The sequence below is a fragment of the Salarias fasciatus genome, assembly GCF_902148845.1.
Source record: "Salarias fasciatus chromosome 7 unlocalized genomic scaffold, fSalaFa1.1 super_scaffold_4, whole genome shotgun sequence".
Classification (NCBI taxonomy): Eukaryota; Metazoa; Chordata; class Actinopteri; order Blenniiformes; family Blenniidae; genus Salarias; species Salarias fasciatus.
The window spans coordinates 6,765,998-6,791,614 of NW_021941229.1; the positions used below are offsets into that span (position 1 = coordinate 6,765,998).

At 41.5% G+C, this 25,617-nt stretch overlaps 1 protein-coding gene across 2 annotated transcripts in view; it reads left to right on the forward strand.

The window, feature by feature from the left end:
* The first annotated feature begins 3,940 nt into the window (after positions 1-3,940).
* Positions 3,941-25,617, forward strand: part of vldlr (very low density lipoprotein receptor) — a 66,079-nt gene continuing 44,402 nt past the window's right edge. For both annotated transcript variants that reach the window (XM_030084697.1, XM_030084698.1), the window contains exons 1-2: positions 3,941-4,391; positions 21,075-21,194. In XM_030084697.1, the coding sequence (XP_029940557.1) occupies positions 4,313-4,391; positions 21,075-21,194 (199 nt within the window). In that variant the 5' untranslated portion in view covers positions 3,941-4,312. The remainder of the gene's footprint in view (positions 4,392-21,074; positions 21,195-25,617) is intronic.

Here is a 25,617-nt window from a genome sequence, read left to right on the forward strand (position 1 = left end):
TGCTCGCAACCCTCTGCTCTGGAAATGTCGCCTCTCAGCTGGATTTGAGCACACAGCGCCGCGGCGGCGTATTTTTCCGCGATAAGATGGATGACAGTTTCTTTCAAAAAATGAAACCCTTCCGGGGTCTGGTTTTTACCAAGCATCTGTTCCACGTGGGTCTCCATTCTTTATGTTGCTGCTGCACGTCCAAGCCTGCTGCTGGACTGCACATTTCTCTTTGCAGTTCTTCAAAAAAAACCCCAAAACAATGTGTTTAAGGATTCATATTGCATTGTTTCTGCATAAAACCACCAAACAAGGAGATTCACAAAGATTTGCATGAGTGTGTTTGTATACAAGCTGGATGAGTGGATCAACTAATCAATTGATCTTTTGGCATTCTTCAGGAGCCTTTTCTCGGTCCTTTCTTGTTTTTTATTTCCTTATATCTGCTGCCTCTCAGATATCCCATCAGAAAATGTAAGATCTTTCCAACCATTTCTATGGTATATTCACTGTGTTCTCTGTGTCTTCTCTTCTGTCAGTCTCTATTATCTGCTTTGCAGTTTGTAAACTGCATCAAAGATTGGATGGAAGAAGATTTTCTTGCATCTAGATTTTCAAATAAGACCAAGTCTGCTTCTCATCATGTGATTCAAGGCCTTGGCTTCTCATCTTCTGCTATTAAGCCTTTGAAAACCTCAGAGTGTCGATGGAGCAGCCGTGTCATATAACACCTATTTCAAAGTCCCTGCTCTGGCTTCCAGTCGATTTTATATATCAAAGAGCAGCTGAAGCCTCTCGGCTCCAGGAGGACACTGAGGATTTTCTATTTGTTCCACAAATCAGACTGAAAACAAAAGAAGATTTTGCTTTTGAGCTTTTTAACTTTGGAACTGAGTCTGTGGATTTGGTAGATTTTTCTATTTAAAAAAAAAAGTGATTAACCATGGAATTTCTGTTCTGATCTGATTACAAAGTTAGAATTTTTACTATCCCATGGTGTATTACCACTGCCGTCACTCTTAATGATGAGCGCAGAGTGGATCAGGTTTCACTGCATCGAGTAACAAAGCACTTGAAGCAGGTCAAAGCTCGACTTCACTCCTTCAAATGAAATAAAAGAGGAAATGGGATTTAGCTTTCAGCCATCGGCCCCACTTTTACACGTCTCCGATGGTTAGACCTGCAAATAGTGTTTCAAACGACAGGCTGGATTTCCATCCCTCAGATGTGTGTGTACGTTATAGGAGAGACGTTTCCACTCACAGAAGGATGCAGTGGTTTTGCGAGCGCCTGTGTGTTTTCAGGGAGCGTAAAAATCTGGGACAGACCCAGCCTTGGGGTGTTTCAGCCATCGCTGTAGATGAGGCTCAATCCTGTGATAAGAACTACGAGAGTGTATAAACCCTGGCAGCAGGCAGCCCGTGGGAAATACCAAAGGCTCGCTGATCAGAGAGCAGAGAAATAGCATCAGACAGACGGATGGAAGGAAAACCTAACAGCTGACTCCAAGATGTTAGTGCTCACTTCTTTTTTCTTCTTCTTTTTTTGACGTCTGCTAAACTGATTGACAGTGAAACACTGAGCACATGTTGAACGTTGTTCCAGTCCTAAGCTGGCAAACTCAGTCTAAGTCATGTTGAAGAATGAAGGACAAATAAAAACAAATATCTTGAGTTGAGAATTTCAAGACATTGTTATTGTTGTCAGTCAGAAGACGACGGAGACACAGGACAATGTTTCTCTTCAGTCTCAGATTGAAAGGAAATTCAGTTAATTAAATTAGTTGAGTGAATAAATCCAACTTCAATACTGCCAGCCAAAGCTGCATGTGGAATCACGTGCATCATGTCACAAAACCCACATTACAAAGCATTATGGGATTGATCCACTGACTGAACCTTATGATATTAAGGGTGTTTATTGAGCAACCACATTAATCTCATCACCTTAATCAAAGTTAATGCAAATTGGACAATTTGATCTGTCAACTGTAAATAATTCAATTAGACTAATAAAAGATGAATTTCTGCTCTTGGATACCATTAATAAGAACATATTTGCAATTAAAAAAAACCCATATCCACGTTTTTACCATTAGGAGTTAAAGTTTGTTTACCTGTTCTTTTAAAAACAGTAAGCAGGGAAATTATGATTCATATTTAAAAACTTATACTAGTGTATATGCAATTTATTTTATTTTTTTGCTTATCTCTGGTGCCCATGAGCACTTGCTTGCTGCTGTTTACTCCAATAAAATGTGCATTTCTGTGGTTTATTCTGGCCTCAACTACTAAGAAAATGTCCCTTTGACTTTTATTTATTTTCATTTTATTTTCAGACATTTCACTGTCTGTGAGCGCTCAAATTTATGTGTTGCTGTATTGTTTTATTGTCCCATGCAGGTGGTGAATACTGTGCCAAAGACAAAGCGAAGCCTTGAGGGATCACATAACTTTTACTGAGGTGGTACATTCGCTCTTAAAAATGAAATAAATCGAGTCTAACTCTCTGATTGTTTTGTCATTTATGGCCCGACTAAACTCAGTGGAAATAATTATACATTTTCCATTTTACTAGACAGGCTTTACTAGATATGATGTGAAGTTGCGGTATTGCAATTAAGCTGTCGCAAGCCAAGCAGTGCAGCCAAGAATTGTTTCAGGACCAAATATGAAGACCATTTTTACACATTTCAAGAGAAAATGCCTCGTTTTTGCATTTTGGTTTTAGAGGGGTTTTGTGTTTCCACGACAGCGGTTGGAAAATGATGTCCATTTACATGGAAATGGCAGAAACACAATGAAGATAATCTAGTTTTCATGTTGGGCCACGAGTGGGCGCTGTTGGATGTTTTTGTAAAGAAACCCCAGAGCACATAGAGACCAACAACCCTATAAACATTTACAATAAGGTGAGTACATGGACATTTTTATGGACAGAGACAAAGTTGAATTATCATTACGGTGACTCCTGACTGTAAAGTGTTTCCGCCATGTCCTCCAGCAGTACCAGAAAGTTGCGATTTGCCCCGTTCACATGACGAGTGTTAGAACATTTTTAAAAACTTCCACCTCTGAAGCCATTGCATTTTTTGTGTCTTTGAGCACTGTTGTTGTGTAAATGAACATCCAGAAGCATAGCGAAAGTTTGGCATTTTCACTTGACAACTTGAAAACTCAGCCTAGATGATCCAAAATACAATAACACCACCTTGTGGCCACCTTGATGTCCATTGGTATCACTCTTACTGGTACCATTTAGGAGAGGGAAAGTGGGAATATTTCCATTTACTGCTCTTTTTTCACGTATTAATTTGAAACTGAACTTCAGTGTTAGAATATTTCACTGCTGTCTCTTGTCTGATGATGTGAAAGGACATTAAGGCTTCATGACATCATCCATCCATTCATTTTCAGGGTTGTGGGGCCAATCCCAGAAACTTTAGGCGAGGGTGGGGTACACCCTGGACAGTTCACCAGTCTGCTGCAGGGCCATGCTTTAGGTTACATATATATATATATATATATATATATATATATACATATATATATATATATATATATATATACACACATATATATATATATATACACACATACATATATATATATATATATATATATATATGTAGTGCCCCCTTGCTTGCCTGGTGCCCACAGGGCACTTGGTAACCTTGCACCCTGTAAATGGCAGTTCCGTCCCTGTTCATAAACTCCTATAAAATATGCATTTCTGTGTTTCATAGTGGAATAAACCGATAAAAACAATCCCATACACATATAAATTTTCAAAAAATTTCATTTATTTTATATTTATAAATATTTAGCTCTCTCTAAGAGTGAAAATCCATGCGTCGCTGTGAAGTTTAATGATCATCCGACGCGGGTAGTGAAGGGTTAACACTGTTCCGAAGACGTAGTGAAAGAGGGGGTAAAAAAAGAGAAAGCGCTCCTCAGCTGTGAAGGGCTCCGAGCGGCTCCACGAACTCACCGGGCTCCGCTCGTGCTCCGCTCGTTACCGGCGTCAATTTGAGGAAATGGATTTCAGCGCGAGCCGGGGGGCCGGGCCGCGCTGCGCGTGGTTGTAGCGCGACATCAAAAGGCGCGGCGGCCGTTCCTCTCTGGACACTGTGACGCGTGCAGCCGCTGACGGAGGCGTCTCGTTTGGTGGAAGCGGCTGTGTTGCTCTGCTGCTCCGTAGTGTGTGTGTATGTGTGTAGTTTGCGCGTGAGCCGGCAGGAATTAAAAGGACCGAGCGAGGGCCAGCGCGAGCCAGAGGCAACAACCCCCGCGAGCGCTCAGCTAGCAAACCGCACACACCAGAGATGGTCACGTCCGCACCGGGGGTCCTGCTGCTGCTGCCGGTGCTCTTCTGTCTCCAGCACTGCGTGAATAGCGTACACGGTAAGTGTGTACGTGTGTGTTTCTATGTGTGTGTGTGTGGAGTCGCACCGGTGAGGTTAGCTTAACACGAGCCGCGGTGCGCACACCTGTCCTGGCCGCTCCTTGAAGGAATGACCCGGCTGCACCTTCAGTCACAAACAATTAAACACAAGAAAAAAAAAAAAAGCGTCCACTTCAATTCATCATCGTCAGTGTTTTAAATCACTCCTCGGACCATTGCGGGTGCTTGCGGGATTTAAACGTGTGAAGAAAAGGCCCAGATTGGAGCCGCTCATCGGTGGCCAATTAGCCCCGAGCAGGGCTCATCTCTCCCGCACTCCTTGGACGACAGTCCCCGCTGTGTTCCCGGAGCTCCGTCGGCGTCCATTGCCTTCTCCTTTACTTCCACTGTGGGATTCTCCCTCGTCATCTCCACCCCCAGCGAGGTCGCTAATTTATTTATATATTCCTGAAGAGGGGAGAGGGAGCGGGATGTCAGGGTGGGAAATAAAGACAGTCTGCTGGATTGACATGTGGGGAAAGTGACAAAAAAAAAAAAAAATCTGGATTGAGGGCAGCCAGTGTAATCCAGGAGTGGCCAGTTACCCCCCACAGAGGACTCAAGCGAAGGCATGATCATGATTAGAGTGGGTCTGGATGAGTTATTATTCCAATGTGGAGCTACTTGTAGAGAAGTGGTGTCCAGTCCTGGTGCAGGGCTTCCAAGCTGCTCAGCTCCACACACCGAATTCCATTTTGAGCAGCATGTTATATTTACTGCAACAGTCCCTGCATTCGGACTCAGATTTTTTTTCTTCTCTGTTTCTCAATACTGTGAAATGTGCTTCAGTGGTCTCCAGAACTGGTCCTGAAGGGTGTGTGTGCTGTGTGCTTTACATCAGGCCCTTGTTGCAATCTGGTGTGTAACAGCAGGAAGAGACCTGATACATTCAGGACAGGGATCCTTCAGGACCGGGGTACAAGACCCCAAGGCTACACATCCCCTTCGCCCATCTGTTATCTGAAATAGTAAAAATGTTAATGTTCTAATGCACTGAATTTCCGCAACTGAAGCTTTAAACGTGGAAGAAATCCACTAAATGACCAAATGTTTGGTTTTGCTTGATTATGTCAGTTAAATTGTATTTTCCTTCCTCACACTTGCTTATAATATTGAAACTTAAACTTTCATGTGCCATGATTTGAGACCCAGCTGGATATTAGCCCTGATCCAGACCTGTCATGCCTTTTATCACATGACTGACCAACCTAGTTTGTATTGAATGTGCTGAAAAGATCTATGGTTATTAGGTTAAACTGTAATTCTGAGTCATTTTGCGCTTTGATAATTAAATTTAATGTTCATTCAGGTCATCATAGCTGGTTTTACTTGCTGAATTAATTGTCTGACCCACATTCTGAACAGCTTTGTGACTATAGACTTGTGCACAACTATTGTCAGTGTTGATGAAATTCATGTTATTGTAGGTGAGTGGTGTCGACCATAAAGCCTGTGAACCACCGTGTTTACTACTCTTAAGACTCATTTCTAAAATGTATTTTCTTTGAAATTTTTACAATTTGCTTTGTAGTTTATCAGGCTGGATTTGAGCTTCTTGCGGGGTTTTGGCCCACAGGCCTTATGTTTGACATCCCCGCAATAGATGAAGTAGAAGCGGGTGCAGTTCAGTATCTTAAAATATTAAAATGTACCTGATTGTTTTCTGGTCACACCTGTTACTGGGCCTTTTTTTAGATCCTGGTTTGCAGACAGTTGTGCTAACGTGTGTTGGTTGTAGCTGTATTTATTGATGAGTCCTGCAGCCCGGCGCATGCAGGTGTAATGATAAATCGGCTCACAGAGGCTGTCTGTCTACTCGTGTTGCACAGATCTGTGGCTTCTCTCTTGAAATCCCACCTACCATGGAAAATCGCCTTTGGGGGGGAAACAGTGAATCAAAAGCAGTGCTTGTAATGTGCACACACTCCACATAGCATGTACCCACTGCTGTCTCCTTCTCGGCTCCAAATCGAGCCCAAACACACACACACACGCGCAGATTGAGATTGTATGAGCTTGCTTGAACAAGAAGCAAATGAGTTCAGCAGCGAGAGCAGCAGCAGCAACAACACTGGCCTGATTAAAATGGATGTATTTTTTTTTCTCCCCCCTCCTCCGTGGTTACTGTGATACCACGCTAGACCCAGATCCTCTGCTACAGGAGGAGGGGGAGCTGCTATGTGGGGGTGCGCTTGATTCTTGGAGTGGGCGGGGTGGTGGACAGGAGGAGGAGGAGGAGGAGGAGGAGTAGAGCGCTGCAACCCTTTCTGTTACTGGGGAAAATTGCATTACCATGACCTCCAGTGTGACAGCAGTTATATAGCACACAATGATGCTCTATTTCGGACAGGAGACGGCTCATTTCAGCTCTGCGCCTGTTGAATATGGGCTTGCTAACGGTACTAGCAGGTGACTGATTATCATAAGGAATGAGCAGTGATTTCCAGGTCAAGGCTGCTGCTGATGCCATTTATGTAGATATAGATGCAACTCATAAATACTAGGATCCAAGATTCTATGTTGACTTGTACAAAAGGTATTTTCCAAAAATGATAAAAGCAAGTGATAGTTTGTTAGAGTCCTAAAGACTTATAGGGACCCAGTAGGTCCGCTTTTTTTGATACAAGTACTTGTTAGATGCCACAAAGCCTAATTTATGCTCCATGGGAGCGATATGCGAAGGCTATGCATTGCTTTACACCACCTCCACACATCCTCTGTGTTGACGCTACTCGCACTTCCGGATGGTTTTAAATGGAAAAACGGATACTGGAGGTCCTTGCAATCGTTCATTGATGTTTTAACTTAATCATTCATGCATGTGTTGCACATCTGGTTTCCAACCAGGACCCCTTTAGGAAACACCAGGGGATCCCAAGAACAGTCAAACATTTGTCCTACTGGAGATCATGCGTATATTTTAGTTTAGATTTGTGTTTTCAGATGGCTTCCACACAACAAACGCCCTCAGAGTCTCGGCTGTTTGTTTTGTTTTTGCTCTTAAACTAAACATCTCTGAAAGCTTCTGTCTGTGCTTGTGTGGCTCAGGCTGTGTCTTCAGCGGTGGAAGATGCCGTCGGATGACTCAGTGAAGCGTCGGTTTGGTTGCAGCTTGTTTGGGTTGGAGCTGCTGGAAGGGAAGCTGCTTTGGATGCTTTTAAATGCAGGAATAGTGAATAAATGTGAGAGGTGATCGGTGAGAAAGGAGGGAAAAAAAGCTAAATTATGACATTTTTCTTAGAATTTTTAGTTCTGTGATCATGTAAGCATTAAAATTACATGGTGTAAAAGGAATAGAGGGAGAAAGTCATTTGCTGGAGCTGCCTCTGCTGATAGACCTTGACTGCAGATTTTTTTCTTTCTTTTTTTTTTAGTCAGATGCCGTCAAGGCTGTAATCCACTGAAACGGTGTGTTTCACAAGGTCGTGTCTCGGTTGTATCACGACTTCAAAAGACATGTTGATTTGAGGGTACAATGTTACATTCAGACAGTTGGATCAGGCATCAAAGTATGTGATGGAAAAACTGAATTATTTGAAGCATTGTAAAATTTCAAAGCTGAGGCATTCAAGGACTCTTTCTAAATTCATGCAGTTTTCTTGCTTTGAAGTCAGTTTTTTTTTTTTTTTTTTTTTTTTTTTGCGGAAAAATTGAAGATTAAAAGCGACGCATGCCTCTGCAGTAGGGCTGAACGATATATCGATATTGGGGAAATGAACATTCAGGACATTAGTTTCTCAAAATCATCGATATCAAGATTTCCCCTGCTTGCCCTGCATGTAAGCTCGCCCATGCACAGGTAAGGCCAGCCAACCACAAACCTCGTTTACTGGTTGACAGCTGATGGCAGAGGGCGGTTGCAGAATCTGCACAAATGAGTTTGGTGGTTGTGGCAGTGAGTTCTCATTAATAAAGCTGCATTTTTTTTTTTTTTTTTTTTTTTAACATCCTTTTGTATTATGATGTTTTTATTTTTCTGAAAAATGCTTAACTTTCACGGAATCCATTGTAACATATCGTATCGATATCGAGATATCTGGCATGGATATCGGAATATGAAATTTTGCCCATGTCGTTCAGCCCTCCTCTGCAGTGATCATTTTCCACTGCAGTGTTACAGATAGTGATCTGAGAGGACAGTGATCAATAACATCTGTAGTATTTACCCCCGGATCTGAATAAACCTGACACTCTACTATCTTGTTGTTGCTCAGAGCTGTTCCCAATAATTGTGTTTTTGCTTGTGTTTGCTGGTAGTGAGGAGTGGCATTTTCCACTTGAAAAGCAAAGTTTTTCATTTTGCGGGTCTGTTCACAGGACGTGCCGCTGAAAACGCTCGGACTCTGTCTCCACTAAAACTGAGGAAAACGCAACTTTTCTGAAGCGTTGCTGCTGTGCATGTTTACCACAGCCGTAGTGAATAGTTCTTGTTCACATGCATGAGTAGATGGATAAAAATCCATATTCTTCTGGGCTTTGAGAGTCGCCCAGAATAGCAATCCAGCTTCATCATCTGTCCGTATACTCACCATTGTTAATGCTTATTGTGTATTGTTCTCTGCACATGTGCGTGTGGTTTCATTCCAAAACGGCCAACGGCACCGCTACGTTATTCTCAGCCCTTCTCCCGTTTGTGTCAACAGGGATCGTTGTCATGTAAAGGTAAAACTTTTCTGACAAAAACAGTACGTTCTCACTTGAAACGTTTTAACCCTTTAGTGGACTCTCCTACATTTATTGAACAGAAGTTGATTTTGTGCAGTTTCTCCTGTTTGTCCATGGCTTCACAGATTTATTGTGATTTGCAAGTCGTGTGCATGTGATAAGTTAAGGTTCATATTGACTAAATGAAAAGTTTATGAAAGCACAAATATTTTAAAATGTTTATTTCCAACTAGAGGCTGTGAAATTAATCTGTTGTGAGAATCTTAATGAATAAATAATGCCTGAGTGTAATAATTAATCTTCAATTAATAATTGAGCTAATTTGTTTAAAAATCTGCTTATGAAACAGCAAGGTTGTGTTCATAAACTGGAAGAGCAGCAGCTCATCCTAATTCATAATTATTAGGCTGGTTTGGTAAACCAAGTTAGGAGCTGCTGCTCTCATATAACTGTAACTTTGGCTGACTAAATGGCACACAGCTGGAAATAGTCTGAAGTATCTGGAAGGGACAGAACTGAATGTGTCTTTTTTCCTTTTTATCTGTTGGTAAACTGGCTCAGGTGTAGCTCCTAATCCTCGACTCTAAGCTTAATTAATCCACTTCAGTCTCATCCTAATGATAATGAAGTCAGCGGACCGAACTGATGGGCAGATCTGACATTTCAGTGTCCTGTACTGTAGCGAGGGAGATAAGTGGCAGATTTTAGACTAGTCTGTGCTGGAGGTTTCCTTAGTTGTTAGAATATGAAAATCCTTTGTTTCCCTGTGGATGAGTTTAAATGGACACCTTCATCTGTCTTGTCTTCTGATTCCAGATTTCACTTGATGCAAAAGACCACAGTCACTCATTTTAATTCTGAGGCCAAATACAATGTTAAATGAGCTCACGGGGGCCAGACCAATAGTGACAGTTTACCATTTACACGCTATTAAAAATACACATTTGTTATATGTAGTTTTACTAAACCCTCTCTATATTTCTGAAGAGAAATGGGTGTTGCTGCAGAATTTTGTTCTTTTAAAAGATGATTCAGGTTTAAAATGTGATGAAATGTCCAAAAATACATCTCCTTTGTCACAAATTTGTTCAGTTTGATAAAAGGCTAAAAGTAAACTGGATTTTTTCTCTTTCTTTATGAGCAAATCGGACAAAAGATTAAGAAATCCCTTTGGTCACAGTGTTTCTTTACAGCATGATGGCCTTTGGGCCTAAACAGGCTCTCAAGAAGCTTCAATCTGGCCCCCCAAACTACCAAGCAATTACTAAATATTTCAAACACAACACTGAGACCCAAGCTGAGACATCAGTGATGCCACTGTGAAAGATAGCGAGCTACCACATTGCTATCAAACTCCCCTCAAAGCCATGCTGTTGGGGTGAACATGCATAATACAACGGCTACTGGAGAATTGTTTTCAACATTTTACTGTATTTTGCATTAGAAAGTAATTAATATTGCCTTTCTGTTGAGTCTGTAGTCTTTTTACATAGTAATTGTTTGGTTTTTGTGAAAATAGACTTTTTTTCCATGGATACTCTCCACCACAATGAAAAGACCCCTAAAATTGAAAGATTACAACAATATTTCAACAGTCTGTGTTTAAGATGAAACTGGGTTCTATGTAGCCCTGAACTAAAATGTGATTGAAACCCCTGCTTTACAGGCTGACGTTCCTTTTCAGTTTACATGATTTCTGCACCTTTTAATCTGCATATATTCACAAATCCACCTTGTTTTGGGTTCAATGTTAATGGTACTTTAATAGCAATTATATTTTAATTGTTGCATTGTAGACCTCACAGCTTGTTGCTGTTGTGTATCTGATGCTTATAGTACAACAGTGTAATCCCTTTATAGTTGAGAGAAAAATTAAGTGTGTTTTAATCTTTGTACTGAGAAAAATGATCCGTCAGGCTGAATTTTGACCCCGGCTGTATATTTGTATCGACAGGAGTTGCTGTTGCAGTTGCTGCCTCTGAAGCTGTTATCAAAACTTCTCTTAAAACATCTCCAGAAAGACACTTGCAGTTGAAACCTGCAGGAACAGTTGTTTGGAACTCTGCAGCCCGAGCTTCCCCCTTTCTTCAGCTGTCAGGAAATCTGACGCTGCAAAGAAACGGCAGAAACTATACAAGTTAGTATACCCTCGGTTGCTGTGCTGATTGGCTCAAAGTGCAAGGTGTGCAGTTTCCCAGACAGCGGGTCGATGGGTCTCTCTGTAGATACCCGACTTTCTCTTAAAGAAACCATACGCATGACTGCCACTCCGCCTCGGTTACTCATAATCTGTTCAGCTTCCTGTGTTTTTCTCACATTCTCCAGACTTTGTGGTTGGTGACAGTCCTAAACACTCCATTAAACTCATTACATAACGCTGGATGCAGCCTCCTCCTAATCTGCTTTACCACCTACAGATAATATAAGTGTTTGTGCTCTGGGAAAGCAGATTGTGAATGTCGGTGTGATTTAAATTCCTGCACCCACGTTGTCACAGTGGTGTTATCAAAGCGATCTGTTAATAAATAAGCAGCAGGCGGGAGCGGGGACTGAGGATGAGTCTGGATTCAGAAAAACGAATTGCTGCACTGACGCTCTGCCGCCTTTGGTTTTCTCAGATTTGGTTTGATCAGCGCGGTCATCAGGAGCCCCGGGCGCTCTTTATTCCTGTTATTTCTTTCCTCTTCATCACCTCTTGTCTCCAGCTCTGTCAGCGCCTCGCTGTGCGTCAGCAGCGATCAGCAGGTCAGGCCGATGTGATGAGTCGGAGTTTTTTTGTTGACGTGAATCGTCAGACTCTGGAGAGAAGAACAGAAGTTCACAGGTTTTTTTTTTTTTTAATACGAGACCTTTAAATGTTGATTCACATATAATGACTCAAGTTTGGGCTCCCGCTGGAGCTAAGGAGAAATATTTCTCACAGATTACTCTCCTGTGAATGGGATTTTTTTGGTGAAGGTTACAATCTTTTTATGGCTTAGATTGATTGCTGCGGCTGGTATTAGAACTAGAATACAGAATTAATGAGGGATCGGCGCGAAAGATTAGAAGGCTCAGTGTGCCCTTGTATGTTTCACTTGCATTGCAATTGAATTAGGCTGCTTTGACTCTTTCTGTATTTCAGTTTGATCAAACTATTGTCTGCTTTCTGAAGGCCATTGATGGAGCAGCTTTGCTCATTGACGGGGTATTAGAGAGCAGAATTAAAGCCCAATCTACTTGCAGCTGGTGTGGAGCTGACCGGTGATCTGCGGAGGCTGAGACTCTTACAAAGTTTAGTTTTTGTTTGTGCAGGTGAAGCCTTTTAATGGTGGCATCTGTATGAGCAGAGATTACCCAATAAAAGACGGTCCTTATCGGAAATTCTGCATGGTCAATTCCTTACATTGAGGGTGTCGAACATAAGGCCTGTGGGCCAAAACAGGGCCACAGGATTGACTTAATTGTTTCCTTCGGAGCACCAGACATAACCCAACACTGAGACTTAACGGAGATGTCAGTGAGCACTTATCAGAGACGTTTTTTGGGCATTTCACTGTATTTCTCCCCAGAAATTACCATTAAAATGTGTTAAGAATGGAGTAGTTTTTGTTCTTAATTTCAAAACTTGATGCAAAACACTTTTTTTCAAAACGTACGCTTGTCCCCACAACAATAGAAACTTTCAAGTTTGAATTTACAGGTTATCGGGCATTATTTTAGCAGATTGATTTTTAGTGACCCAGGAAATGTTTGACACCCTTGATTCATTCAGTAGCATCATATGATGTACTTTGAGCACAAATGAGTCATGTTTCATCTGACAAGAAATGTACCGTTGGAAACCTTCCCTTGGCTTCTGTATTGTTGTGGTGTTTGACTTTGGCATGTCACTGTTGCATCATGGTGAAATTTGGTAGACTGTTGTAGAAATGCACGATGTTGGTGAAAGTTTGCTCTCTCCGTCTGTGTGCTGTACAAGAGCGACCTGCATTGGAGGAATGTTGACTGCATCGTTAAAACGCTGCACAGTGCCTCGGGTCGCATTAAACATTCACCTGCTGCAAAATTCAGTGTGTACCTTGCTGATCAGCTGTCACCTGAAGTGAAAGTACACTCGGCTGGCCTTTTTCCTGAAATGCTCCAAAGTGATCGTTTCCTCTTTGAGTGCAGTTGTGAGGGAGATAAAAAAGGTTCTCTAGAGAAGCCACTACTGTGACAGAGCGTATAGATTTTCACACAATTGATACGGCGGCGATCCAGAGAGGCACTCGCAGCGAGTGAGCAGGAGAAAACGACTTCCATCCACCGCTCGGTAACTTTCGGTTTCCCAGTCACGTTGGCAGGTGAGCCAAAAGGTTAATTCTGCTCCCTCCTGCTGGTGTGCATGTAAACACCCTCTGTGACTGACTGCCTTAATGTCAGGGGAGCTCATTTGCCTCTGTTTCTTGGGAAATGTCAAATTTGAGCGAATGATTCCAGCGCTGCTCATTTTACACACTGCGTACTTGTTTGCATTTTATTATTGGAGTAAATCCACCCGGAGGATCAGGGCCAGCAGGATCCAGCTGTGAGTGAGAACCTCGTATGGATAGTATTGTTTTCTTCGTTGCAAGATGTTCAGCTGTCTTTAATTGGACATTGGTTTGTGGAAAGTGCTGGATGGATTCCAGCTAGGATTAGCAGTGGGCTACTTCTGTTTAAGTGAATGAAACATCTGGTTTAACAACGGTTTCAGAATGATAGTTACCGTTCATTCATACAGTGGTTCAGTTAGCTCTCCAGTCTTTATTTTGGAATTAGTTGCAAAAGAGGTTTATGAAATTCATTGAGTCATCTGTCTGTTTCCTCTTCTCCAAAAAAAGCCCCTTAAGCATCAGTCATGTTTTCTTTTCTCCTGACTTCATCAAAAAGCATGATCTGACGTAAATCTAGTTTGAGGGTATTGAAAGGAGGAGTCTTTTTTTTTTTTTTTTTCTCTCCCCATAAATATTAGATTATTGTTGCTAAATGTTCATGCTTTAAAAATGAGTTTAAATAGCAGCCGGACCGTCAGATTGATGCTGCGTGAAGTGCACTGTTACTGGACGGCTTCCAGGCCTCTACATAATCATACAGCCCAGTGAAGTGTGCTGTGGACAACAGGCCTCACAGTCTGGCAGCAAGTCATAAATCTCAGTTTGTCACACCACAAAAAAGCTGATTTATCGCTTCGGCAAATTTAAGGGACTGAAAGGAGAAGAAAAATACATGGAGTAAAACTTGTTTCTCCCTGTGAAGGGGAGGAACAACTAATCTGAAAGTAAACTAGCAGAAAATGGACAATACAACTGGGTAATGGTCTCCAAAGATATCATGTTGGATCACAGTCTTTAAACAGTTTTTAAACTGAAGACGAGAATGCTCGTTCTACTGTTCTGTTAAAGTAAGGCAGATAATGTGTAATATCCTTGTTGTCCACTATTACTGCTTAAAAAGATTGGGGCGGGGGAGTAAATAAAGTAATAAGCTGAGGAATAAAATCATGCCGTCAGTTCAAAACAGGCTAAGGCTGTTGATACAGAGCAGACACTGTGGATATAGGCTGTTTTCTTTCAAGTTGAAAAGTTTTCATTTAGTTAGAATGATTGAGTTAGTTTGTCAGGATTAAAGAAAACCAGAGTTGGGAGGGTTCAGCCCAGTTTTTGAGATGTTTTCAAGTGATAATGTAGAACTTTCTTTGCGTTTGACGCCTGTTGACGTGATGTGGCTCATCGGAGTCACTGAAAAGACAACTTTTGAAAACGCTCTGTCTTTGTGTAAAGGGGGGGGAAATACTACTTTTTTAGAATGCCGCTGTTGTGCATGCACACATGGTCATGGTAAATGGTTCATATGCAAGTGGATAGACAGTGACAACAATGGGGAGCTTGAAAGTATCGGGACTCTTCGGCCCATATTCTCCTGGGACTTGGTAGTTTTCACGCAGATTCATTGTAATAGAAATCCAACTTGGTCATCTTTTCCACACGGGTGTTGGTGTTCTCGCCATTGTTATAGTTTATAGCATTTTGTTCTCTGTGCACAACTGTGTAGTTTCATTGCATAAACAACCAGCAGTACCAGCTGGCATGCTAACCGCACCATTTTCACTATTTCTGTACAAATGGATCTCGTTTCCAAAAGGCTCCAGAACGAACTCGGATATTGTGCATTTTCACTTCAAACATTTTTGCTTAAAAGAGGCCTTGGTTAGAAAAGTAATTGTAATTGAGCCTACGATAAATAAAGAGGTCTGTCAGCTGAAAAAAAGTCTGACACAACAAAGCATTGCACTGATATTGGTTGCCTGTAAAAAGCATGCCTTTACATCCTTCATTTCAGAAAAGTTTCACGTTCATATGACAGAGTGGTTGGCATGTCAGGCCACTCGGTGGAGCTTCTTGAACTGTCGCATCACGACCTTGTCGGCAGAAAATAGAGCGATGAAAGTATTCAAGCTCCTTTTTAAAGGGTGTTTCATCCTGCAGGTAACTCAGCATCTGGTGCATGTAAGAATTGAGTCTGCAGACCCAGGTGCTGGTTTGGAAAATGTAAACTTTGTGAGCCGCATTCTGAGATGTGCTATCGTTGTTACTGTACATGTGCGTTATGTGCTTGTTGCCAAACTTGCCATAGTTAGTAAAAAAAATTTTTTTTAGAAACGCTGCACTTTTAAAGCCGTTTTCAACAACTTCCAAACTTGTTGTGACAGAATCGAACAACCTATACACGGCTTCAATTTCTAGTTTTCACTTTAGTCTTTTGATCTTATTTAAGCGAAGAATTTTTGAGGATTTCTAATTTATTTCTTGAGGGACATCTTTTTTTCTATCTACTTATCTGAACCTTTCTGACCTCATTTCTAATGATAGGCTTTTTCTTCCCGTGTGTCTAATCTTATCTGAATGGTTTGCTCTGGGTCCTCAGATGATAGCCAGCCTTTCATCCTCATTCATTTCAGCTTTTTTTCCAAACAGTCTTGAATATTGCAGCAGCTGTTCTGAAATTGGACGCATTGAAGTGGCTTTTTTTTTTCTTTCCTTTTTCCGATTTGAAATGACCATTTGTCCACTCTCTGGGGACGAGTCGCTTCATCGCGGAGAGAAACAAAGGATTTGCCACCCCCCCCCCTCCGTTGTGTGTTGGTGCTAATTTGTCCGATGGGCCCGTGCGCCGACGCGTTGTGATTAGGATGCTCCGAGCTTGCGCTGTGATCTGCTCTGCCTTGATTGTGGCGATTCAAATGGTAATGTGAACAAAAGGTCAGCAGTCGGTATTCTGTAACCTGACTGTGGTATTAAGTACAGCTGGTGTCGTGTCGTTGAATGGAAAGCTGCAGGCTGCTGGCACGGTCTCCGTGTTCGTAGGGAATGAATGAGGAAAGGCCCTTTCAGGGAAGCTTTTGGATGTTTTTTCGCTTCCTCGTTCATTCAGTAGAATAAACCTGACTCCAAAAAAAAATACATTCAAAGGTAAACAGTGCAAAGTTGTTTCTGGATCCTTCTTTGTTGGACGTTTACTGCTCTGAAGCTGTAGACACTATATTACCACCTGTTAAAGAAAACTGTATCTGGACACTTCAGAATCTGCAAAATCAGATTTGAGAAACCGTCCATTGCCTTTTGTGAGTGGAAGTCGTCACATCCAGGAGCGCTGTGTGACGTTTGGTTAACATGTGATTATACTAATACTCGACATTGTTGCATGAGGAACTGATATGCTGATAATGAATAAATTGTGCTTCAGATTTCTGCCCTGTATGAAAACATTTAAATTGTGATTACATTATTTCACGTTGGCATTTCCCTCATTAATTTGAATTTGCAGAGCATAAATAGACTGTTCATGGACATTCAATTTATTGCTGTTCAGTCTTTTTTGATCTGGAATATTGTAGGCCTTACTTTTTAATATTGCAATAACTTTGCTGTCTATTGTGCAGCCCTGGTGACCGTCAGTGTTTTATTACTATTGCCTGTTGTTGAATGAGCGGTTGAGTAGGAGGTCTGTAGCTGTGCTTGGCACCAGGGAGTTTTGGAAATGTAGCTGAACCTTGAAAGTTTAAACTATCAGAAAATCCTGAGGAATTTTTGAACTTTTTTTTCAGTCTTTCAGTTTCACCAGCTCTCCAAAGCATGATGCACTCTGAAACTGTGGATGGCCTGTTTTCTCATGATCACTGTTTTTGATTGTCGTCTCCAGAGAGTGAAACTAATGCATGTAAATCTGATGAGAATATCTTTGTCCTTGATCTGTTCGTTGTCGCTGCAGAACTTTTGTATCGTAGCAGTGTGGGCATGAATGTTTAAACCTGGTTTGGGCAATCGGCTTTAAAAAAAAAAAGACATTGTGAGTTAGCAACTTCACGTTGTGTCATTTTCTCGCAATTTTGAAGATGCAGCATTTTTTCATCAAGAAAACAGTCTTATCTAAAAAAAAAAAAAAAAGTCCATGTGTTAAATGGTTTTATTGCAGAGAATAATTGAATCAGAGCTGTTTTGTTCTGGACTTGCTGAGTTTGTACAGATGCCTCTGGCGTGGTGCTGTCGATTTAATTTGGTTTCTTCATGAAAACAAGTCAAATCTTTATTCGTTATGAAAACACCCCTCAGTCAGGTTCTCATGTGAAAGATGTATTTCGTTGCTGCTGATGGTTCTATTTATCCATTTGCAGTCATTGTTCACGTTTATTGGATGTGTTTTGTCTGACTTTTTAAAGATTTGAGTTTTCAGTTTAAGTTTTTTTTTTTTTTTTTTTTTTTTTTTTTTAACATTCAAATGTGGCAGCAAAGCTCCATTAGGCCTGAGTTTGGTAATGTTCTGCAATCTCATTCAGCCGTAAAGCTTTTTACTGAGATGTTTGCTAATATTTTGGTCACAGCCATTACCATGAAAGACAGCTTGAGCTCAGAGAGGTTCTAATATCAAAGCTGACGTTTTTATAAGTGTTGTTAGGGCAGAATTTATGACGGAATTGTCCCGCTTATTTCACATTTGCTTGCTCAAGTGATGAGTGACTGCAGGGTGCATGGATATTTTCAGACAAGAGTTCCATAACATTGGTGAAAACATCAAATGCTTTGCATCTCTACATTTGAAGTACACATTTCGAGTTGACTCGTCAAGATTAATTTATATTTATACTGCAATTTCAACAAAATGCCACCTTCTTCCTTTGACTTGACTCTAAAATAAGTCTTCAGCGATGCTCCTGTTTGATTTTACAAGAGAATCATGATTTAAAAGTTAAATTTTTAGCAACTTATTGATGAAGTGTGTGTCTGGTTTCCTCTTTCTGTAATTTTTACTGTTTGAATCCAGCAGCATGAATTATATCAGGAAATCCTGCTGTTTGGACGTTTGAGGCTTTTCTGTGTCTTCTGAAAGGTGCTTACTCACTGGTGTCTAAATGAGACCACAGATGTGAATGTGTAATCCTTGCAGTGCGCTGGAGATGCTCATTGAAATGCACGCTGTCGAATTCTTGCGTTTCAGGCTGTGTTGACACTTGTGCGGTTATCTGCTGAGAAACAAAGTGGGGAAAAATGGAGAAAAGGTCATGTTTGTCTGGCTGGCTTCAGGCTCAGAGTGACTTTTTAGAAAAGGGACTTCAAGAAGTAAACAAAGGGTTGCTGTAATATTTGCTTTCTGTCGGTTGGATTTTTTTTTTTTTTTTTGCCAGTTTAGAACTTGACATTGTGATAAAAATGTATTAAAAAAAAAAAAAAACTGAACCTGTTAGTCAATTCTGTATTGTCAAGATTAGCTTGGTTGGGAGGGTGAATACTATAAATCCATGGCAGCCACTCAGAAGTTAGTTTCGCATGTGGAATTGGTAACGCTTGAAAGTAAAAGACAAAATGTTCAATTGTTTATTTTGATGTACCAGACCGATGCATACCATGTATTTTCCAGATGAGAAGTTGCATCTGTCAAAAAAATTTGGCAGATGGAAGAAATAAACAAGTCTCACTAGTGCATAAACACTTTTTTTCTTCCATGTCCAGATATAACTATGTAGAAAATCCTAGTCCAGCAGCTGCTCTTCAAGAACCTTCTGTAGATTAGTTCCTCTGGCTTTTTTTGTTTTTACTATAGTAACGATTTATCTGCTGTTTGTCAGGCACTCTGAATTGCTGTCTCTGTTTATGATGCAATGTTTTTACTATTTATACATTAAAATCTACTGTGTCGCTTTTCTTTTTGCTCTGTTGGATAAATACCGTCGTAATGAAAGTTTTTCTGTGGTGCTGTAGCAGCAGTCTGCGGTCAGACAGTGACATCTAGTGGTCATAGATGGTATGAACCAGTACATTAAGAAGCAGAACTGTTGTCACCAGCCAAACAACTAAATTAAGTGACTTATAGTCTGGAACATATGGTAACTTAAGTTGTCACACGTATGTATAAGACGAGTTATGAATTATATTCTGGACTTGTGAAACTTCACATGCACTCAGAATGTTTACCAATGTAATGCCAATCTGCTTTTTTTTTGGGCAGAAATTCAGTTCCCTTTGTTTTTCATCATTTCGACCAACGCATGGGGAAAATAAAGTGTAGCGTAATCTCTGGCAGTCAGTTCTTATTCTGAGGCAGTAGAGCATTTCTTAAGATGGTGCAGAATAATTTCAGTCGGCTTTTGATTGCAATCATGCGTCGATGTAGTGACGGTGACATTTTCTCACGGTGCACTCTGTGCTGTTCCTTTAAATACTGCACGGCGCTCCGGGCTGTTTATAGAGTGGGCCGTCACTTAAAGCCGCATTAGCTTATCAAACATGAGAAGGTGAGGCCGACCTGGACCTTCACGTGAAGTGTGTGAAACGCTCTCGTGCGGCGTTTCGGCCGTGCGCAGCTGCTTCATTTAAAAGCCCGAAGCTCTTGAGGTTGAAAGAAAGTGGTGAGATATCTCACTCTGGAGGAGCTGCTGACCCACTTTGAACAGCTTCCTTCACAACGCTGTTTCAGGAGTGAAAATCTTTTGTGAACGACTGCTATGAAATGTAGTCCATTTCCCACCGCTGATCTGATCAGTGGGTGTGTGTGTGTGTGAGTTTTATTTCCCACCTAGACAGACCACAGAGTCCTCGGTAAAGCGTCAAGGTCGCTGTTATTTTGAGAGCTGGAGTTGTCACTGCCCCCAGGACGACAAGCTGCTCAGCCCCCACAACTTTTTGCTCCCTGGAAAGTCTGGAAATGCTGCTCCGCTTACGCTGCACAATACATTCATCATCATCACAACATCAACGTGACTGAACAGAGATTATTTTGTTTCTATATGCTGTGCATTAATGCCCTACACAATCAAATTGATGGAATTTTAAATACGAATAGGAAATTGACAGACATACTTAGCTGTGATTAGATAGGTTTGCCCCTATATCGGTGCGTCCCCAGTTTAAATTCTTCTTAAAGGAGGGAATCCCATCAGCACATTTTGGGGTCAGAATGTTTTCCAGATTTTACTTTGAAAAGGCTTTGGACATTTAAAATGTGATTTCATAAATATCTCATGTCGTAGACCTGTCACTCTCATAACCCTATCCTTTGACTGTTTCTGCACTTTGTCACATCTTTAGGGCTCTGTTAAACTCTTTTTTAGATCTGATGTGGTGAAACTCATGATAGGACTGGTGTTGATTTTCAGAGAAACTCATTTTCCTCCCCACATCTTCTCCTGGGGCCTGGTCTTTAATCATTGGCAGTATTTGGGAAAAGTTAGAGGACATTTTCTCATGTTTAACTTTCACATTTGAAAATTAAACCACTTTTGAGAGTTTTCTGTAATTAATCGCAATTGTAGTTTTCCCCCAGTCTGTCCATGGTTTGGAGAATTCACTAAGTACTGACATTAAAGCGTCTTCCTTTGTTTTGAAATTAAATGTTTCTCGCCCTCCACACAAATGAAGGCAGTGGAAAACAAAAGATACAGATGAGGTGAAATCGGTAACATTTCCGTGTGTTTCCTCCTGCAGGTACCAAGACAGAATGTGAAGCAAGTCAGTTTCAGTGTGGGAATGGCCGCTGCATCCCGTCCGTGTGGCAGTGCGACGGCGACGAGGACTGCACCGACGGCAGCGACGAGAGCTCCTGCGGTGAGTAAAGCAAACGCGCAGAACCAGTGTCAGTGAGGGGTTAAATGCCATGTCAGTGAAATCCACTATTCTTATTTTACAAATAAAAGTGATGTAGCAACAGGAACCACACATGAAATCAAAGTTGTGCATCTGTTTCCATGTTTTTTTGATGTGACAACAGTCAGGAGGACAAATAACAGAACAAATTTTCAGCATTTCAGCCGTTTCCATGTGAACGGACATCGTTTTCAAACCGTTGCCTTGTAAACCTTTCCAAAATGGAATGACAAATTTTCTCACTAATCACACAGCAGACTAACACATGGTTAGCTTTAGTGTTAAGTAAAAAGTGCAGCCTTAAGCTTCACTTCTATTCCAGGATAGCCAACAGAAATCCGTTCCTCCACTTGTTAACCAGCTATAAGTCCTGCCTGTCTGTGTTTGTTTCTCCTGATATCAGTCGCCATTCCATTTACAGCCGTGTGCTGCCACAGCCGGGCTGGAGATGTATTATTTACTCTGCCAGCACGGCCTTTGATGGAGCGTAGGCGCGCTGAGGGCAATCCATCTCCGTTTCAATTAAACAGTATTTTTTTTCCTGCCAAAGTGAACAATATGGAAATGAAGCTGTGAAAGGAGTCCGAGCCGTATCTGGAAAGGTCACCTGGCAGGGTGGCACGTTTCGTTTTGCCACTGCAAGAAGAGAAATAAAAGACTCTGCCGTTAGTTCCCTCATGTTGCTGTGGTATTAAACATGGCCATGCTTTAAAGGGAAATCACAGAATCAGGAGGTTGATTCTCTCCTCAGTCAGATTTCATTTGAGATATTCTCTGCCCTACATTCACCTTAAAGCGCGAGAATAACGTGCATGCGGAGGTGTAATGTAGACACGGATGAATACAGCTGCAATGCCGCTGCACAGCTGGCCTGGATAGCATGGATCCATTTACGGCTCCTCAGACTCTCCGTCCCCTGTCGGGCTGCAGATGACAGTTATTTAGTGTGCGCACCAACCTTTATGTTTCCTCTTCCTCCTCAGGTTATTGCCGCAGTTTGTCTGTCTGAAACTCTAAAATACTAGCTCACAGATGGTAATTGAAATCATTTGTGGTTATAATAAGAACCTGTTTACTTGATGTTTTCAAGAGAGAATTGGATTGTTTTGGCATTTAATTTCAGAAAGTTCTTGCGTTTACGCTGCGATGTTTAGGAAACTATTTCTACAAAAACGGCAGACAAGCTGAAAACGCCACAGTTTTCATGTCGGGGTACTGTTCTTTGCTTCTGTAAAGAAACCATGCACAAGTGCATGCACACAAAAAACGCTAAAAACATGCACATTGGCAAGAAGATGGACATTCGTATGGACAGATGACATTTTTCCCCCATTTACATGGAGATGGAGTGTGAAAAAGTACCGTTTTCAGTGTCTCTGCGAAACGTTGCTGTGTAAACTGACATCAAAAACAAAATCTTTTACGTTTTCACTTGGAAACGTTATGCTGTAAACCAGGCCTGAATCTAAAACTCATAAAATGAGCTTCAGAAAATGCCAGTTCAGTCAGTCTTTCTCCTTGAAAACTAAAAATCATTGGCAGGTAAAAACCAGAAAATGCAAGTTAGCCTGATTCAGTTGTTCTTTTTTTTTTTTTTCCATGGAGGTGAACCCGACATGAATGAGCAGAATGCTAGTTGTAAAGTTAAATACACACGTGCCTGTTTTCATGAGGGAGGATGTAGTAGTTGCTTCTGTTCTCACTGCTTCACACAAACACGACGTTCAGAAGTCGTCGTCTAAGCAGCGCTCCGCCACGAGTCCTCCCAGCGTCCCCCGGGACAGAATGACCTGGCGATGGGAAGGTGGCCCACAGAGCAGAACTATTTATAGATCCCGTACTATGCATGTGAGTCCAATACTGCGATCTATCTGGGTCAGACGGTGGCGTCGGGAGAGAGGGAAGAACAAGTGGAAGGAAAAGAAAGGAGAGGGAATAGAAGGGCTGATTTTACTACAGGGCGTTACGGAGAAGGGAAAAAAAAATTATGCAAAAGAAAGTGGATTAAGGATACTTTCACGCTCGATTGCGTTGAGTTTTTAGTGCGGCTGTGCAAGCAAGAATTAAACTTGAGTCTGCACCGAAGCATTCATGGAAACCGTGCAGACTGTGGCCCAAACGCTCAGTGTATGCTGAGACTTTGAGCCGAGAAGCCTCGACGCAAAAGAAGTTCTGAAAGCACAACTCTCCACAACACACAAGACTAGTGTTTGTTAAACCCCTCATGGAGCTTCAGGCCTCGTTTACAGAACATCTTTTTCAAGTGAAACAGACAAAATGCAGAACATTTAAACGTCAGTTTACATAATGTTGCTGCTGGAAATGCAAGTTTCTGGAAGTGGATGATTGCCATGAGTCCCTGCCCATTTTCTCCTGGGTTAAGGGTTTTATAGTTAAGTTAACCAGAGTACCAATCCAACTTCTTCATTTGTCTTTAGAAAAGTTAGTTTGCTCGCCAGTATTAATGTTTATAGCGTATCTTTCTCTGCGGGGATGCATGTGTGGTTTCATTATGAAAAGACAAACGGTCACCAGTGGTGTGGCATGAAGACTGCATTGTTTTCAGCATTTCATTTTCAAAATATTGTAGTGTAAGCACAAACTTTTCCGAAATGAAAACCCAAATAAAACAATGCTTTTTCACTTTCAAACATTTGAAACATTGAGTAAAAGGGATCTTATTCGCTCCATTTAACAATGCAACAAAACGTCTGTAACCATGTGACTGTACTGTTGCATCTCTCCAACCTGCATGGTTCAAAAAGAAGTGGTCTGAACATGGTTCATTTACAGTTTGGCTCACACAGTTCCAGGTTCATGTAAAGCTGGATTATTGGTGTAGAACGTCGGTATGCTCTGTGACACAGAACATGGACTTCATATCAGCCAGTGCGATCACATGCAGATCAGTGATCATCAGTGGTTTTTCTTAATAGCCGTCCGCTTTCCCTCGCTGCGGCTGGCCGGTCGGCTCGTTTTGATTCTCCCGTCTGGCGTCCGGTCACTGCGAGATCGGCCTGTTTAACTTTCAGCCCAGACAGAGCCGAGGCTCGTGCTTATGGGAAATCTGAGACTCCAAATTTAATTAATAAAAGAAAAGAGTGCGGCAGGTCGGTAATGAGCCCCACAGCGGCTGGTGCTTGAAGGAGGGGATTGGTATTCTGGTCAGAGAACCAGCTCCAGTGTCTTCCTACCGCAGCATATTAAAGCACCAGTGAAAGACGAGCCGGTTGTGTTCTCTTGGATGATTTTTTCCCAATGATCTTTGACCTTGGGCATGTTTGGTGTGCTTTGCCCCTCAAACTGCGTTGTAGTCGGTGATTGTTTTGCCGGAACAAACTGGGAAAAGGTTGAAACTATTAAAGCGTTGGGGGGCCTATTAAGTCTGACTTCAGAGCTGGAGAGATTGTGTAACTTTTGACTTTTCACACAAAACTTTTGTTGCATTTCGGTTTCTCTGTTTGACCCACTTGACCTCAAGAAACACAACTCTGTGTTTTGAAGTTGGCCTTGAAGCTAAACTTGAGGAAGATGACCTGGATTAGATGACTCATGAGTAAGGTTGTGCGCATCCCCTCCTTAACATTTTCTTCAGCTTCTTTTAAAGGTTCTTTTTTTCCGCTGCTGTGAAGCCTTGCTAGCGTTCGTGCTAAATCCCTTCATCAGTGTTGTGAATTTAAATGCAGGACTAAAGTTGAAATTTCTTTATCCACAGAATATGACAACAGTCTCAGCATAAAGCCACTTTAATGAAACCTTCAGGTGCAAAATAGAGTGACGTGTCCAAAAAAACATCTCCAATTGCTGTTGAATTATAGGCGTTTTCAAACTCGCCCTGACAGAATGGCTTTGAGGCTAATGTTAGTTTGCTATTTTTCATGGTGGCGTCATCGATATCTCACGTCGGGTCTGCAGTATTATTGTGTTTCCTACTCTTTAGAAATTTGTTGAAGAAAACTACATTTTCTTTTAAATTTTTTACAGTTTATTTGGTGGTGTGCCGTTCGGATTGTGGGCCTATTTTTGGCCCATGGGCCTTATGTTTGACACTCTTGCTCCTGAAAGACTTTTCCTGTTCTCTTGTTATCTGTTGAGCAGCTGTGAACTCTTGAATTTTTTGCCATAATATTGCAATTAACAACCAAACCAGCTCAGTTTCACTGTTTAAACCCCTCAATAGTTTGAGGAGCAGCGACTTTGCTTGCATGTGATCATTCAGCAGAGTATTTGCTCAAAATCTTCGGTCCTTGAACATGCAGGATAAGTGTGTTAATGTTTCAGTAAAGATAATGATGCCACATGTTGATGAAATGTTTTGAAGAAATAGTGTTTCGACCCTCGTGAGATCAAGTTGCAGAAAAGGGTTTGCTTTAACGTCATACGA